The 18,390-nt window shown below is 41.2% G+C and overlaps 1 protein-coding gene across 2 annotated transcripts in view; it reads left to right on the plus strand.

Moving 5' to 3' along the window:
- Positions 1–18,157, plus strand: part of SGPL1 (sphingosine-1-phosphate lyase 1) — a 58,618-nt gene extending 40,461 nt beyond the window's left edge. For both annotated transcript variants that reach the window (XM_011927546.1, XM_011927541.1), the window contains exons 7-15: positions 1,019–1,147; positions 8,560–8,648; positions 9,995–10,100; positions 11,593–11,691; positions 12,381–12,530; positions 13,899–14,137; positions 15,920–16,066; positions 17,049–17,169; positions 17,701–18,157. In XM_011927546.1, the coding sequence (XP_011782936.1) occupies positions 1,019–1,147; positions 8,560–8,648; positions 9,995–10,100; positions 11,593–11,691; positions 12,381–12,530; positions 13,899–14,137; positions 15,920–16,066; positions 17,049–17,169; positions 17,701–17,841 (1,221 nt within the window). In that variant the 3' untranslated portion in view covers positions 17,842–18,157. The remainder of the gene's footprint in view (positions 1–1,018; positions 1,148–8,559; positions 8,649–9,994; positions 10,101–11,592; positions 11,692–12,380; positions 12,531–13,898; positions 14,138–15,919; positions 16,067–17,048; positions 17,170–17,700) is intronic.
- Positions 18,158–18,390: the final 233 nt, after the last annotated feature.

Here is an 18,390-nt window from a genome sequence, read left to right on the forward strand (position 1 = left end):
GGTCTTGAACTCCCAGCCTCAAGTGATCCACCTGCTTCGGCCTCTGAAAGTGTTGGGATTACAGGTGTGAACCATTGCACTCAGCCGTCATTTTTATTTTGGAAACTCCACTTCATCATTTAAAATTGGGGTTATACTGATGATCTCTAAGGTCTTTGTGTTCAATTATTAAAAATATGGAAGTGTCTCTTAATAAATATGACAGATTTTGCGTAAGTTGGTGTAATGCTCTGATCTTCTGTGCTTAAAATCTTTAAGTACTTTCCCATTATCTACTGGATGAAACTCAGGTTCTTATGTAGCAGAGAATACAAGTTTGTTCATGAGCCAGCTCCCAATTATTTTTTCTTAACTACTTCTCTTTATTTCCCACGTAAACACTAATCCTGCCTTTTTTCTTTACTAAATGTGTCATGCTCTTATCATGCGGTTTTCCTTCCCTTCCATCATTCATCTTGTTCCAAATGATGATTCCTACTCATCTCTCAAAGTTCCACTCAGCAGACACCTCTAGACCACTTAGAATGTTGTTCCCTCTTCAGGGTCCCTTAGCAGTCTGTACACAAACCTGGTATTGCAATCGATAACAACAGCTGCTTTGTGCCAGACACTCTACTAAGTGCTTCACATGCATTATGTTATTTAATGATTGCTAGAACGCTAGAAGATAGCTACCATAACTTCTTCTGCGTATGAAGAAACAACCTTAGATTATGTGACCTACACAGCTGAAAATAATAGGCAAAGCTTAGACTTCCTGCTGGGTCAGTTTAGTGTTATGGTCTGCGCTTTTAACCATATTTATACTTCTTTCTTCACCACATTGTAAAATTATTTATTTACATGTCTGTCTCCTCCGCTGTGTTTTGATCTTCTTTAGGTTGAGGAATATATCTTACCTTTTTTTTCCAGTTTCTGTTGTTGTGCCTAATACTTAGAAACTGTTGTTTAGTGCATGATTCTTTGTCTTATATAGTGTAATAGTTTTAATTTCACCTCTGCTTGCATTTCTTTACAGGCTTATGGAGATTTTGCATGGAGTAACCCCCTGCATCCAGATATCTTCCCAGGACTACGCAAGATAGAGGCAGAAATTGTGAGGATAGCTTGTTCCCTGTTCAATGGGGGACCAGATTCGTGTGGATGTGTAAGTATATGCAAGGGGCATCCAATACCCTTATTTTTTAGGTTAAAATAGAAGTTTTTAATACATATTAATTATATTTTAATAATAAAAATATTAAAAATATTTTACTACACAAGTAATATTTGATCATTGTAGAAAGATCATTTTACTACACAAGGAGTATTTGATCATCGTAGAAAGATCCTAATTAACTGCAGTTTTAAATGTTACTTGTAATTTTGTAACCCAGAGAATGTCAACATTCTGGTATATATTCTTCTAGATATTTTTCTCTTCACCTTTTTATTTTGAAAAACTTTGAACCAACATTCAGTTTTTAGGATAGCTTAAAGAACACCTGGATTCCCTAAATGTAAATATGTTGCTATATCTGCTCTCTACACTCCTTCCCTCCCTACCCGCTTCTTCCCTCATCCCTCACCCGCACACTTACCATCCCCCTATTTATCTATGTATACTTTTGTTGTACCATCCAGCAGTGTTTTTAATATACTTCTGGTTTTACCTGAGCCAAAGTTTAATTTATTATTTGCTGTAAACGGAACCTCATTTAGTTGCTATTAGGCATAAAGAAAGGAGGAGGACATCATTATATTTAAAGAAACACGTGAAGATTCTTTATTTTACCTGTTCTTTCAAGTAGATGGTTGTTTTTCTAAACTGTGATAGATAAACTTCTCTTTAAATCTGTTGTCTTTAGAAAAAATGAAATCTCAGGTTATGTAGGATAGATAGATTTAATTCAATGTGCTGTAATGGTGTCTTAGAGGTCCTAATCCTATCAGATACTCATCATATTCGCAGTCATTATAAAGACTGCAGATAGAATTATTGAAGGGCCCATTCGAAGACAAGAACACCTGATAATTTAGTTTCTTTTTGTTTGTTTGTTTTTTTCCAGGAAGCATTGTTTTTGTTTTATTTTGTTTTTGTAATATGTTGGCTCTATGAAAATCATCATGTTCAAGTATTCAGTAGTAATAAAGGTGATATGCCTGGCATTCATTTTGAAAACAAAATACTGAAACTGTTAAAAACAGAACCACCCATACATAATATAGCAGCAGTTTCCCTTAGAGTATTGAGGTGAACAGGGTGGCTTTCAGAGGGAAGATAATAATGTACTTACAGTATATTCTCCTGTACCATTAGACTCTTGAAGAACTTGTAAGAGGCCACAGAGTAAACAGCCACAGAACAGTTTGGCCTTATCTGGTAAATCTGAAGATATGTATATCTTATGACCCAGAAATTCTGCTACTCAGGACATACTCTAGAAAAATTAGTACACATAAATATCAGGATATATGGACATTAATATTCATAGCAGTGTTATTCATGGTAGCTAAAAACTGGAAATAATTCAAATGCCTATCCACAGGACACAGATGGATAAATTGTGGAATGGTGTGTGTGCCTCAATCCATTGTAGCTGTTATTCAGATTGATGCACAAATTACTTCATCCATCTTTGGCCAGTGGGAGCATGTTCATATTGGCTCCAAGGTCCATTTACATCACCCAAGTAATCTTTGAAAACCTTTTTTCTCTTTCTTTCCTTTTTTTTTTTTGACAAAATGATTCCAGGTTCAGGTTCACTTTGTCCATTTGCTGCTCCAGGCCTACAGTCAGCCATTTGTCCAAGGAGACCTGGTTTATTTTAAAACTAGGTAAAATAATTACATAGCTCCAAAGTCACATTTATGGAAAAAGACAGATTAAAAAAAAACCAGAATGCAGTCCAGAGAGACAAAGAAATAGAAAGTATGAAAGAGAGGCTAAGAGATGCAAAGGATAGAATGAGAAGGCTAACACGCATCTAATTGGTTTTTGAGAACAGCCAGAGAAAACAGATTACCTATAAAGGCATAACTGTTAGGACAACTGATATTCTCAGTAGCAACGATGGCTGGGGCGGTTGGGGGGTAGATGAAAGATTGGCTGTAAATTGAAAATTGCTAGAGCCTGATGATAAGTAGAAGCCCATTGGGCTTTTAAATTTTATTTACTCTAATTTCATTCTTAAGAATTCTGTTTTGTAGTTCTCCTTTTATTTTATTATTATTATTTTTTGAGACAGGGTCCCAGTCTGTTGCCTAGGCCAGAGTGCAGTGGTACCATCTCAGCTCACTGCAGCCTTGACCTCCCTGGGCTCAAGCGACCCTCCCACCTCAGCCCCCTTGAGTAGCTGGGACTACAGGCGTGCACCACCATGACTCACTAATTTTTGTATTTTTAATAGAGATGAGGTTTCACCATGTTGCTGAGGCTGGTCTTGAACTCCCGAGCTCGAGCGATCTGCCGCCTTGGCTTCTCAAAGTGCTGGGATTACAGGCGTGAGCCACCACGCTTGGCTGTCTTTTTTTTTTTCTTAAATCTGCTTGGTTGTTTTTTATAGTCCCTTTCCTTGGCTTAACTTTTGTTTACTTAAATATATTACACGTAAATATCTTGTATTGTGTGTCCGATAATTCCAGTATCCATGAGCGTTACCTCATTCTGCTGGCTTCAGTCATGGTTCTTTGTTCCCTTATATTCGTGATTTTATTTTATTTTATTTTATTTATTTATTTTTTTATGAGCCACTTATTTTTCTGGGAACCTAGGGATTCTTTGAGGCCTAGATTGAAGTTAAGTCTGGAAGTTCTCTTCTTCCAGAGAAGATTTGTCATACTTTTGTGAGTTGCTGGGGATTGCCACCACACTGGAACCAAATTAAGTCAAATCCTTAGCTTGTCATTTTGTACCACAGAGGTAGTGTGAATTCTGACCTCAAACTCACGTAAAGGCTTCCTTGGTACACATTCTTGAAAGATTACTGTTTTTCTTTACTTGAACATCAGGGTTGATAAAAAGAGTTTTTCTTTTTCTTTCCTCTTTTGTAGTAGTGGGATTGATTTCTTGTACACTTGAGAGTGTGGTTTTTTCCAGCCATCTCCTGTTGGACTCCTTACCTTGGGCAGTCTCTAATGTATATTCTGGTCCATCCCTTGCTCATCTGTCATTGTAGCAGTTTGAAGTCTGTAGGGGTTGGTGCCACCCTCAGGGTGAAATCTAGTTTTGCCACTTACTTATCTTGCAGGATTCTTGATTTTGCTTTGTTTGGGGGTTTAGTAAAAGTTTCTTTATGTTAGCTTAATGATAGGTTTTAAATTTTTTTTTGATGTTTTGTTAATTTTTTTATTTCAGTTAGGAGGGTTGCTCAAGGTATATAATCTATATTGCTCAAAGTAGAAGTTGCATAATTGTTTTTTCCGTGTGATAGACCTTTGTATGTTTGAAAGCCCCTTTGTCCCTGAATCTTCTCTGCCCCACATTTTTCTGGGTTACTCAGCTGTTCATATGATTTCACAGACTTCCAGTCATTGTAGTCATTCTCTGAATGACTTTGGTTGCTTCTGGCCAGATTGAACACAGTTCTCCACATGTGGAGTGGCATTGGTCTTTCAATCTGTCTTTTTAAATCTGCGTTCAATAAACTTATCTCAGACCTTTTCCTTGAAGTCAGCGTTTTTATTCTCGGCAATGTTTATTTTATTCCTTGCTGTTCCTAATGTCTTTGTTAGTTCTGTATGGATGCCACTGGCTTTGTTTTTTTTTTAGGTCTGTAGCTCATTCTGTTGTTTCATGGTCTAGGTTTTGAACTCTTTGTTTTCTTAAATTCATGTTCTTATGATACTTTCCTATAGTGAGAAAGTTATAAGGGGTTTCCTTCTGTCCCTTAGCTTGTTTCCTTCTGAGTCGGGTTTTTATTTTGCGTGCTACATACTACCTTTTCCCCTGCTTTTTAGTATGTTTGCATAGTTGCCTTGCCATTTTCTCTCATCCTGGGGTGGCATTTTCCAGACATTGTTTTTTCTTATGCACTGTGGGTGCTTCTTGTCTGAGACCATTGGGTTGGGGACAAAGCTCAGCCAAAGCTTTGTTCTATCTGTATTAGAATATCTGGGTCTGTTCTGAGATTCTCTTCAGTTACCTATCAGAGTTCACTCTCTTATTTGGGAGAGATAATACCCTTTGATTATTTAATTCACTGAAGTCTTCACTCTAAAGAGCCAATCCTGATGTTCTCTCTCCTGTTTTGCTCATTTCTCCCTAGCAGCCATGTTTACCACTCACTCATGAGAAGAGGAAGAAGATAAGGAAACCCCCTCAGCTTGCCTCTCTGCAGATTTGGGGGTATGAAGGAAAATTCTCAGGATTTTGCTGACTTTGCAGTATAGTTTCAAGGGCTGATTAGAAACTAGTGTTTTACTTCTGCTCTCTGCTGTTTCACTGTTTCTTTTGTTTTTGATTGCCAATATTCGAAGTTTATTGCATTAGATTATCTCTCTTTCCTTGTTTGGTTGTTGTTACTGTAGGTTTTGACTCTCTTTCTCTCCCTGCCCTCACCTGTTTTTTTTCTTCCCATCTTACTCCAGAAGTCCAGGCCTAGGGGTTTTTTGCATTGCTGCAATTAAACCATATCTGTATTATTATGATCTTCTTCAGCATGTGTGTGAGGGATCAGAAGAAGGATAGAGTCTGATTCCCAGCCTCTTCTAATATTTAGACTTTTGTAAAATAACGAATCAGCACTGGTGTTGTCTTTTTCCCTCTCCCACTCTGTCTCCCCCACTCCTCCCTTAGCTTCCTATTTTTCTCTCTGGATGAGCTGCTTTTAGTGAAGAAAGAGTTCAGTGTTCAGAGGTGGGAAGCCAGAAGATAAGACCAAATGGCTGGGCAGTCTTTAGGCTGTTCCTAGCTGAGAGTTGTAAGCTCTCTCATTCTTTGTTCTTCAACCTTAAACTATCTTTCCTAACTTTATTTGTCTCAGTTACAATGATAGAGGTAACTTCACATACTAAAAGAAATTAGGTTACCATGTGAAACACTCTTCTTGGCTTGTGCTAATGTCGTCAGATCCAAACAGCATCTGAAAGAAAATTTTCCAAGAAGATGATATTCTCTTGTTTTCTGAAATACATATCGTATGTTAAAGTGAGAGTGTTTATACATATTGAAAGAAGTTGAATAACATAACAAATAGTTACTGAGGCCTCCATTTTCTTACTTCACAGTGAAAATTCCTGTTTTTCTTTGGGTATAGGAGGTAGAAAGAAGTGGGAGAGTAATAGCATTTTAAAACACAGAATCAGAAATACAAATGAAAAGTAGAACCTAGGGCCAGGCATGGTGACTGATGCCTATAGTCCTAGCACCATGGGAGGCTGAGGCAACTGAATCACTTGAGCCCAGGAATTTGAGACCAGCCTGGGCAACTTGGTGAAACCCCGTCTCTACAAAAAATACAAAAGTCTGCCAGGCCTGGGGGCGTGTGCCTGTAGTCCCAGCTACCCCAGGGGGCTGAGTTGGGACGATCTCTTGGGTCTGGGATGTGGAGATTACAGTGAGCTGAGATCATGCCATGCCACTCTAGTATGGGTGAAAGAGTGAGACCCCGTCTCAAAATAAACAAACAAAAAAGTTGAATTTAGGTATTCCTACTTTTACAGTCAAAAGTACACTGGTGTTTGCATAACAAATAATGATGTTTGACTAGTTATTGAACTAAAAATAGGACACATGAAGCAGGTGACTAGGAATTTGGAAATATTAGTGCTTAGGTCATTACTGGACCTTAGGAAGAGATTGACGCACTGGAGACTTGGACTTTGCTGGTCCCTCCCCGACTTTCTTCACAGCTGGCTTGGCTCCGCTTGTGACATTCTGAGGTTTTATGCTAACCCCCAGGACATGCTGATGTGCAGAGCTGACCTCAGCTATAAGTACTTTTGTCTTCTGCAACATAGAAACGTAGTGATCTACAAACAAGTGTCCCATGCCCAAGTTCGGTGCATTATTTTGTGGTGATGGTCACATGTTTCATAAAGACTTCCTGAGTCAAAAAATGACTTTTCTCAGTTCATCTTCCATATAACTCCTGGCCACAGGGATTTTGTATCCAATGGTATTTTTGTCCTGTATGTGGATATTATCTTAGGAAAGTTCAGTGATTACTTTATCTGATTCCATCTTGTATTAAGCTACACTAAATATGAAAATGTAGAAAGTTTTACTTCTTGTCAACAGTTGCTAATGTATGACATTGAGTGAAACACTTTTAATTCCTCAAGGGCTCAGTTTTCTCACCTGTAAATTGAAAAAACCTTTCAAAGATTGTATGAATCTTCAGAGATGGTAAGTCTAAGAAGTTGTCCAGCTAGTTTAGTACTGTGGCTTTTTGTTTGTTTTGGAATGATTCATTCTCATATATTATTTTTTTTTAAAAAAGCAGCCAGATGGCTATGACATGCCTGTGTTGGTCAAGGTTTACTGAGAGTCAAGTCAGACACTAAGAAATGTGGAGGTCAGGTGCAGTGGCTCACGCCTGTAATCCCAGCTCTTTGGGAGGCTGAGGTGGGCAGATCACTTGAGGCCAGGAGCCTGAGACCAGCCTGGCCAACATGGTGAAACGCTGTCTCTATTAAAAATACAAAAATTAGCTGGGCATAGTGGTGGACGCCTGTAATCTGAGCTACTCAGGCAACTATGGCAGGAGAATCGCTTGAACCCAGGAGGCAAAGGCTGCCGTGAGCTGAGATCATGCCCCGGCACTCCAACCTGGGCAACAGAGTGAGACTCTGTCTCAAGAGAAAAAAAAAAAAAATGGATTGAGGGTTTGTTAGGTGTCAGCGACTATGTCAGGTGCTAGGAATGTTGTCATGAACAGACTGGTCCCTACCTTCATAAATGTGTAGTCCAGTGGGGAAAATAAGATGAATAAAAAGACCCCTACGTCTTTTGTTTGAACTCTGGTAAAGAAATGTGTTTATCAGAGGGGCTAGGCCAAACATTAGGAAAACATTTTACTTCATTTAAAAAGGATTAGGATTTTTGTTTTATTTCAAACAAGGCAACAAACTTCCATCAAGTAGAAACTTCTTCTTTTCTCTTTCAAACTTGTCAAAACCAGCAGTTTACTTTGGAAAGTCTGAATGTCTCTTCTTAGTGTATTGCACAGTTTACTAGAATTGTAATCACAATTTCACATTCTTTAGCAGGCATTGAAAATTTAAATTAAAATTCTGATATTTTTGAATGACATAAAATGCCGTATCTTATCTGAAAATTGAAAAATTAATACACAAACATAAATGGATTGTGAATGGGTGGGATCTGGGCGAATGTGCATTTGTCTAGACAGTGCTGAGTTTCTGCTCATTATTTAGTAGCTTTCATTCTTCTCCTGAGCCAAAATTAGGCTTAGCCAATGAAGCCAAATTTTCCTTCTGGAAGACATGGCAGTGTCTGCCTTGCAGCATGCATCCAAGACCTTATCTGTTTCTATATCAAACATTGTCAAGATCAGGGCATGAAGAATCGGGGCATCCCTGACTCCCCCAACAGATGGCATCTCTTCTTTATTATAGGTGACTTCTGGGGGAACAGAAAGCATACTGATGGCCTGCAAAGCATATCGGGACCTGGCCTTCGAGAAGGGGATCAAAACTCCAGAAATGTATGTATGTGTGGCTGTTTTGTCCCCTTCTGAATTTGTCTGTCTGGAGTACTGCTTTATGAAACTAAACCAGATAATCCATTTTCCTGCTCCTTCTCTTCCTCTCGTAATTCTGGCCCCCTTCCGCCCTGTCCTAGCCCCTCTGCCCTTATCCTTTTACATTCACTAAAATTCTAAATGGATCAGCCAGTTATTTTTCAAGATAATTCCCATCCTGCCCCACCCCCAGATCATACATAGTAATATACTACAAGCAAAAATAAGATCCTTTTTCCAAAAGTGAGAGTTTGAGGACTACATCTTTGAATCCTGTGGTATTTGCAAGTTATTTGGAGTCTAAAGAAAGCTCTCTAGGTACTTTACTTCTGCTTATCTTAGAAAGTTACTTAATATTATAGGCTGCCTCAGGGTACTCTCTGGGAAAACTTTAGTGTGAGGGCTGTTTTCTGGGAGGAAGAATAAAAATATCTTTTTGAGATTTACCCACATTGCCTTCTTTGGACATAAATTTGATGTTTGGTTACATTATTTTTCCTAGACTGTTCCCTTGTACAGTATGTTTATCCTACATCTTAATATTTTTACTGCAAGTATCACTGACAAAGGGGATTTATTGCATATGGTCTCATGCTGTGGTTCATATGTAGCGTAAGAGAATAAACCAGGCTACCATTATTCTTTCATACGTTGATCTTTGGTGCTTGCAACTTTCTCAGTAGTAGAGATTTTTCTCCTTAAAGGGAACAGATTTGTTATATGAATGGACTAGTTGAGGAAAGTCTTAAAGCAAATACCCATGACCTCGTTTTCTCTTTCAACACTATTTGAAATACTATTTTCAAATGTGTAGGAGAAATGGGGATTTTAGTTTCTTCAGGTTTGTGGTCTTTCAGAGTTGGAAGGGGCCACTGAGCTGATGCTTGGCCACTGTGTTCACGTTTCTGCTTGAACATGCATTGTGCCGGGAAGCCTTCTGCTCATTCTCACTGAGGTGCCTGTCTTTGGTAGGCAACTGTTAGCCAGCTCTGCCTTGTGTTGCTCTCACCCAAAGTCTCTGTCCCCCAGCTTTCGGCCTGCCAGCCTTGCTTTATGCTTTGGATCCCTCACTGTGGGATCACTTCTGAGTCCTCTTCCTATTGCCAGAATGATTTCCTAAATAGGAGGGAAGTTTCTGCAGAAAATCAGTGGGCCTCTTTTTGGGTGTGCTTAAAAAGAAAGCAGTATGAACACTTTTAATTTGGGGGAAAATAATCAGAATTTACTCCTGGTAATTTAGATTAGCTGCTAATGATGTTTTCTATTATTTTGGCCTGAATTTCATTATTATTCTCTTCCCTGTCATCTAGTGTGGCTCCCCAAAGTGCCCATGCTGCATTTAACAAAGCAGCCAGTTACTTTGGGATGAAGATTGTGCGGGTCCCATTGACAAAGATGATGGAGGTGGATGTGCGGGTGAGTCCCTCTGGAGGGCCCACTGTCTGTTCTGGGCTCTGATGGCAGAAAGGTCCTCTTGTTGAGTAGCCGTTTACAGTCACACTCAGACAGGTCTGACTGCCTTTGATTGTGGCAGCCAAAATATGAAAAGCCACTGATAGTGGTGACTGACTGCAGCTTCAGTCTTTTCTTTTTCTTCTTCTTTTTTTTTTTTTTTTTTGAGACGGAGTCTCGCTCTGTCTGCCAGGCTGGAGTGCAGTGGCGCGATCTTGGCTCACTGCAAGCTCCGCCTCCCGGGTTCACACCATTCTCCTGCCTCAGCCTCCTGTGTAGCTGGGACTACAGGCGCCCACCACCACGCCCAGCTAATTTTCTTTTTTTGTATTTAGTAGAGATGGGGTTTCACCGTGTTAGTTAGCCAGGATGGTCTCGATCTCCTGACCTTGTGATCCGCCTATCTCGGCCTCCCAAAGTGCTGGAATTACAGGCGTGAGCCACCGCTCCTGGCCTTAGTCTTTTCATAGGTTCATGAATTCTGTAAGGGAGGTGATCTAGTCACTAACTTGGGACTTGAGAGACACAGGTTTTGCTGTCAACACCATCACTTTTCCTTTCTTTTCTCTATTTGTAAAATGAACATGGACTCAATTCCCTTAAGACTCTTACCATGGCCTGGGCATGGTGGCTCACATCTGTAATCCCAGTACTTTGGGAAGCTGAGGAGGGAGGATTAGTTGAACCCTTGAGCCCAGGAGTTCGTGACCAGTCTGAGCAACATAGTGAGACCCCATCTCTACACAAAATTTTAAAAAGTAGCTGGATGTGGGGGTGTGCACCTGTAGTCCTAGCTGCTTGGGAGGCTGGGGTGGGAGGATCACTTGAGCCCCAGGGGTTTGAGGCTGCAGCGAGCTGTGTTCACACCACTGCACTGCAGCTTGGGTGACAGAGTGAGACCCTGTCTCAGAAAAGAAAAAAAAAAAAAAGACTCTCACTGTGGTTTAGATTGGCTTGAATTAATACCATTGTCATTATAATAGTGATTATTTTTATGCCTCACATTTGTGTAGAGGAATTTTCTAGTTTCAGTGTTCTGTCAGAATCCCATTTGAGCTTTATGACATTCCAGAGAGGTTGATGAAGCTGTTACATTTTTGTAGTTCACAGATAACAGACCAACAGACTGAAGTAGTGTACTGAGGGTTTCACTGCTGATAGGTTGTGGACTGGGGTTCACATTTGGCTCTTTGGCCTCTAAGCTCAATATTGTTTTCGCCTCCACAGCGATTCTTTTCTTATTTTGTGCTCAGACTATTCTCCAAATGGACTTACCCGGACTCGCCTGTGTCCTGTCACCATGGTGGGATGCAGTCTTCTCCCAGTTGGAGTGGTGAAGGAGGGGGTACTAGTGGAACTGGAACTCTAAGCTGGCAGCCCAGATTGCTCTTGGCAGCAGAAGAGAAGAGTAATTGTGACATAGATTCTCATTTTCCTTTAAACTTTAAATCCCTAGGCAATGAGAAGAGCCATCTCCAGGAACACTGCCATGCTCGTCTGTTCTACCCCACAGTTTCCTCATGGTGTGATAGATCCTGTCCCTGAAGTGGCCAAGGTATATGAGAGAAATGGGCTGCTATGGCAGGCAAATGGATATTTTAAAACAAAGCCTAATGGGGCAGTACTTGGCAAATAGAAGTAATTTTTATTTTCGTGTTCAACCACAGTAGTGATGAGTGGCTCTCATCAGCCCTAGGGGAAGCCCTGCAGTTCTGTTCAAAGCCTCTAAAAGTTGCTAGTCTCTGCTGTGGGGGAGGATAGTACAAGGCTGAGGCCTTTTAAACTGGATATTCTGAAATAGTATTGCCTTTTAGATTGAGATCTGGAAATAATCTGCATGTAGGAATGTGCCCACCAAAGGGTGATATTCCATAAGCTGCCCCTCAGCACCTCCCTCTCCCTCGCGCCTCATCTTGTAGTGACTGAACAGGACCTTTCCCTTGTGCCAGAGGCAGCCTAAATCAGAGCTCTACTCATTTCCTGCTTGGTTTTGCAGGGAGTTTGAGATCATGCATATTTAAATACAAAATAGATACCATATTTCAGATGAATTATTTTGAAGGGAAAATACATTTGAAAGATAAATTTTGTTGGGAATGTTAAAAATAGCCATTTTTTAAAAACATGGGAGGCATAATACAAAACAGCCTTGTGTTTATAGCCCATCTTTCCACCCATGTCTTGCAGTTTTTATTATAGGGCTATAAAGGAAATTCTCTTATGTTCTTTGTTTTTTGGAACAAGCTGGCTGTCAAATACAAAATACCCCTTCATGTTGACGCTTGTCTGGGAGGCTTCCTCATCGTCTTTATGGAGAAAGCAGGATACCCACTGGAGCACCCATTTGATTTCCGGGTGAAAGGTGTAACCAGCATTTCAGCTGACACCCATAAGGTGAGCTAAGGAGGAGATCAAGTGTTACCAGTTGATTATTTTGACTATTACTGATAAAATAGATTGGTAGCTTCCCCCCAAAGTATAAAATTAACTATAGAATTCTCATCAGAGGCTTGTTTTAAACTCTCTCTTTGCCGTCACCAGATCAGCTGGTTCAGGTGATGGGGTATAGTGGTAGAGGTGACAAGCAGTAGTGAAAATGAAACTATTACCTTTATCTCAAATTGGCTAGGAGAATTTCTGTGTCCACTGACTGTGTGTAACTAGAGCATGCTAGTGTAGTGGCCAAGCCTTGTTTAAAAAGCTCCCTGAAGCCTTGAGCTGATTTGAGGTGGAGGGTAGAGGAGTGTGAGGGTTGGTAGTAGAGTTCCCATGCTGGTAGATAACATTAGAGCTGCTGTGCAACTGGGCTGAGCCTACATGACAAGCGAATGTTGACGTAAGAGTCCTTTGGGAAAGGGGAAGAACCTGTGTGCTCAGGAACATTCAGCATTTGAGATGGCCATGCCTGCCACCCTTGGTGGACTGAGACAAAGTCTAGATCAGTAGATAATGCTATTGAATAGACATACATCCAGGTGTGGAAGAAGTATTAGCAGCCTCAGGAATGTGTACCTTGTTTTGATTGCATTTTCAGGGCTTGTTTTAAACTCAAGTATATTAAAGACTTGTTTTTCAAAATCTGTGTGATCTGCAGCCGATTTTCGGTCAGCATCTGTTTTTTCCTTACCGCCCAGATAGCGCCTGTGTCCTTTTCCCATAACCATCCATTTCTGGATGGTTCAGGTAATGAAATTAGTTCCATGTTAGTTTTAGTAAGAGTTAATTAGGGGGTCAGATGTTCTATAAGGAAACCAGTTACATAGTTCATTTTAAAGCTGGATTAAGTAGCTTTTAGATTCTGAGCACTATTATGTTCTTATAAGCATAATATTCTTAGTAATACTAAGCAAAAAAGATGGGAAGGGGGTCAGATGGTGATTTTAACTCGAAGTGTCAAATTCCATCCCTTCATGGCTTCCACTGCAAACTTATTCTTGTTTTCATCCTGACATATGGCCCCCAGAGAAATATTTTAAATAAGGTAAACCACATGCTGGGCAAGAGAGGGAGTAAACCGATTAACTAGGCACTGTTCTTCCCTGGGTCTCAGATTCCTCTTTCCTAACATAGAGAATTTAAACTCCATCTCTTAAGTTCCTACTACCCTTTAGCATTTTAAGTTGGAATCCTTAATGTGAGTGGGAAACATAAGAGAGAAACTGAGAAATATATAGGACTTCCTTTGCATGATGAGAGTTCTAGGACAAGGTCTGCCAGACAGAACTAGACTCTCACTTTTCTTGTCTGCTGCTTCGTCCACAGTATGGCTACGCCCCGAAAGGCTCATCATTGGTGTTGTATAGTGACAAGAAGTACAGGAACTATCAGTTCTTCGTTGATACAGATTGGCAGGGTGGCATCTATGCTTCCCCAACCATCGCAGGCTCACGGCCTGGTGGCATTAGTGCAGCCTGTTGGGCTGCCCTGATGCACTTCGGTGAGAACGGCTATGTTGAAGCTACCAAACAGATCATCAAAACTGCACGCTTCCTCAAGTCAGAGTATGTGTGGAAGACTGGGGTTCTGCCTTGTCTGTTGCTTTTTTTTTTCCTAGTTGGCTCAAGGCACCTGCCTGGCTAAGTATCCATAGCCCTAGCCCACCTGTTGTCTCCCGCGAGACAGAGGGTTTAGGGCAGCAGCTAAGGAGTGTGGTGCTGGCCTGGGAGGATAAGCTCCCTTTCTCTGCCCTGACTTTTGGAGGGTCTTCAGAGATGGGGGCCTCTATGAATGTCTTAACAACTGGCAGTTCTTCCCCTAAGGCAGCTCTTCTCCTAACCATTGTACAATTTAATGGTTAGAACAGTGATTCCCAAACTTGAGCATGCATCCTAATCACCTGAAGGGCTTGTTAAAACACAGATAGCTGGGCCCACCCCTAGAGTTTCTGATTCAGTAGAACTGGGATGGGGTCTAAAGATTTCCATTTCTGGAGATACTGATGCTGCTGCTCCAGGAATCATACTTGAAGAATCATTGGAATAAGAAAATAATTAGAAATGGGTCAGAAGGAAAGAGGAAAGGAGGACAATGAAATCTTGGGTTAAGCCAAAGCCAGAACAGGCTGCATGCTTTGTTTCATGTATCTGTTAACATCCTGTCTGCCCATCTCTCTATGTGTCACTTGGATTGGGGAGGCTCTTTAAGTATACTGAGGTGGAAAGAAAGCTGCCAGCAGGCATTTCTCATTTGAAAAAGGTCCTTGGCCAGGTGCAGTGGCTCAGGCCTGTAATCCCAGCACTTTGGGAGGCCAAGGCAAGAGGATCTCTTAAGCCCAGGAATTAAAGACTAACGCGAGCAACATAGTGAGACATTATCTCTACAACAAATTTAAAAATTAGCCATGAGACCAGGTGTGGTGAGTCATGCCTGTAATCCCAGCACTTTGGGAGGCTGAGGGGGGGGGGGATCACCTGAGGTCCAGAGTTCGAGACCAGCCTGACCAACATGGAAAAACCCCATCTCTGCTAAAAATACAAAATCAGCCGGGTGTGGTGGCAATGCCTGTAATCCCAGGAGGCTGAGGCAGGAGAATTGCTTGAACCTGGGAGGCGGAGGTTGCAGTGAGTCGAGATGGCACCATTGCACTCCAGCTTGGGCAACAAGAATTAAACTCCATCTCAAAAATAAATAAAAATAAAAATTAGCCACATGTGGTGGTGTGCACCTTTGGTCCCAGCTACTCAGGAGGTTAAGGCAAGAGGACTGCTTGAAGCCCAGCAATTTGAGGTTACAGTTAGCTATGATCACACCACTGCACTCCGGACTGGGTGACACAGCAAGACCCTGTCTCAAATAAGCCAACAAATAAATAAAAATTATATATATATAAAAGGTCCTCCTATAGCTCTGATAGGGCCATTGTTAAGACCTGCTATGCTGTTTCTTGCTTTAGGGATTACATATGACTTTTTAGAACTGTGGAGATGAGCAGATTATTTTTCCAGAAATTTTTTTTAGTACATCTTTTGTGTCTCTGAAACATCTAGGGGAATATAATTGGTAGTTGGGTAGACAGGTTTGAAGTCAATGAATCTGAGTCATTAGATCTAGATGGAGTTTGGGCCTTGGAATATTTTTATTGTTTCATCTATGATTCTGATCTCAGTAAGAACCAGTGATTCCAGTGTAGCCTTCTTCTTTTTGAAGATGAGAAGACTAAAGCCCAAAGGGTTAGATTGCATTCATTATAAGGAAGACTTTGAATGATTAGAGAGATAGTGACCAGAGGACTGTATGTGACTGAGTTTACTTTTTCTTCCTTCCTTTACTTATTTTTTTTTTAGACTGGAAAATATCAAAGGCATCTTTGTTTTTGGGAATCCCCAATTGTCAGTCATTGCTCTGGGATCCTGTGATTTTGACATCTACCGACTATCAAACCTGATGACTGCGAAGGGGTGGAACTTGAACCAGTTGCAGTTCCCACCCAGGTAAGCTTGAAGAAGCCTCTTTCCCTTATTTTGCTCCATGACTTTGGAAGAACTTGGGTACGGTAACCTGAAGTATAGAGTCTGACTGCTAGAGGCTAGCACTTTAGTAGCAACTGTAATATCTAAAGGATTTCTCTCTTATCACCTGGAATTATTAGATACAAAGAACAAGACCATTAGCTTTAAACTCTGGCAGAATTAGATGACAACCTCCCTAGACCAGTGGTGGTTGGTCATGAGGTTTTTCTCCCGCTCTCTAGCCTCTCTACTCTCCAATCCATCTTGTACACAGCCATTATAAAATACTCGTTGTCTGGCTAACATTTAGTTCAAGACCTTCCCAGGGGGTCTCTGATCATTCAGACCTGCTACTGCCTTCTTTAGTAGACTTTTCTAACCTAATCTTCCTTGATACCTTTGCGTAAATGCACCACTCCAACTGAGTATAGGTCTGTTTATGTCCTCTGTGTACAACTTAGCCTTCCACACATTGGTGCATTGCCAGTCCCATCTGGACTATCTTTTTCCCTCTTCACAATTCCACTAAACCCCACTAAATTCCTCCAGGGCGAGGTAGAATTTCTTCTGTGCTCTGAAGTCCTTTAAGACCCCAGCCATGTGACCCTGTCCCCATGAGAGCACATGGGGGCTGATTATCTAAGATAAAAGTGTTCATTGACGGCGACGTGGTTGAAGCAGTGGTGGTGGAATTTGTGAGGGGATGGGTGGGACAAAGCAGCCAACCCTGTTCATCCTCTTAGCTTGGTTCTCAGTCACGCTTAGAAGCTCTGAGGCCAGCCCATGCCTGACACCCCAAGCATCAGACAGCCCAGATTCCCGGGACTGGGAACAACTTGGATGACTACACTTGTCAGAAATAATGTGAAAGGGCAACCAGGACATTCCCGTATTTGGGGCTGTATTATTTTAGAATCTTTTTTCTTTCTTCAAGGTTCATCTCTCTCTGTCTCTTCTTTCCTAGTATTCATTTCTGCATTACATTACTACACGCCCGGAAACGAGTAGCTATACAATTCCTAAAGGACATTCGAGAATCTGTCACTCAAATCATGAAGAATCCTAAAGCGAAGACCACAGGAATGGTAGGGACACTTGGAGTTTTTTTTCTTCTCTTGGAAATTTAGGTGTTGGTGGAGAGTTTGAAAGAATTAAATGACTTGCAGTCTGTTCCTGGCTCTGCCCCTTTGCCACAGACATCTTTTATTTGTTGACTGGAGCTGATCTCTGCATCACCCACCCCTTAGGGTTGCTGAAGTCTCAAATGAGCTACACTATAAAGCACCTTGTAAGTTAGAGACTTCTATGTCAAAGCAGCTGGTGGTAGTGTCCATTTGAAAAGAAAATTTTGACACAGGAAAGATAGTAAACATGTTTTCTCTGGAATTTTCTTAGGCTAGTCCCTTTATGTAAAAGGGCTGACTGGAAAGTCCCTGTGAAAAATTGACTACGCCACCTACTTTTCTGATAGAATGATGGGATGCCTAAGGTGGAAATGGGGTGAGGCAGCGCACATGTGACACTAGGATTTAGGGAGAAGGGGCTCATTGCTGCAGTTTTATTCTTGCTCCTGGACCCGGCCTCACTAATAAATATCTCTTTGTTTGGATTTGTAGGGTGCCATTTATGGCATGGCCCAGACAACTGTTGACAGGAATATGGTTGCAGAATTGTCCTCGGTCTTCTTGGACAGCTTGTACAGCACGGACACTGTCACCCAGGGCAGCCAGATGAATGGTTCTCCAAAACCCCACTGAGCTTGGACCCTTCTAGTCTCAAGGGGCTTCCAGCCTTCAGAAGGTTCTTGGGTATGAAACAGGCCGTGCACAACTTTGACATCTGGTCTCGCTCCATAGAGCACAACTCAAGATACACCATGAGACAGCTTGAGCCTCAGGATTCTTGTTCTTCCTCTTGTCTTCCTTTTGTGGTTTTTAATTTGAAGACCCCAGAGAATTCCATTACATAATGATTTTGCCCTTGTTAGAAACGTTACCCTAGGAATTGTTTTAACTATTTCCTTTTCTAAACTCTACCTTTCAACTTCACTTAAACATTATGTGGTAGCTCTGACCTGTCCTGATTCTTCAGAGAAGCTGGGGTACAGTTTATGAGATAGATATTCTGTTATCTCAGGCAGGAGGCATTTACGTAACAGATGTTTCCCCAGCTGGGTGTGAGGTGTACTTTAAGCAGGAGGCTTTATCAGCTCTCTCTCTCTCTCTTTTTTTTTTTTTGAGATAAGAGTTTTGCTCTTTTGCCCAGGCTGGAGTGCAGTGGCACGATCTCAGCTCACTGCAACCTCC

This window comes from Colobus angolensis, unplaced genomic scaffold, assembly GCF_000951035.1.
Source record: "Colobus angolensis palliatus isolate OR3802 unplaced genomic scaffold, Cang.pa_1.0 Scaffold12, whole genome shotgun sequence".
NCBI lineage: Eukaryota > Metazoa > Chordata > Mammalia > Primates > Cercopithecidae > Colobus > Colobus angolensis.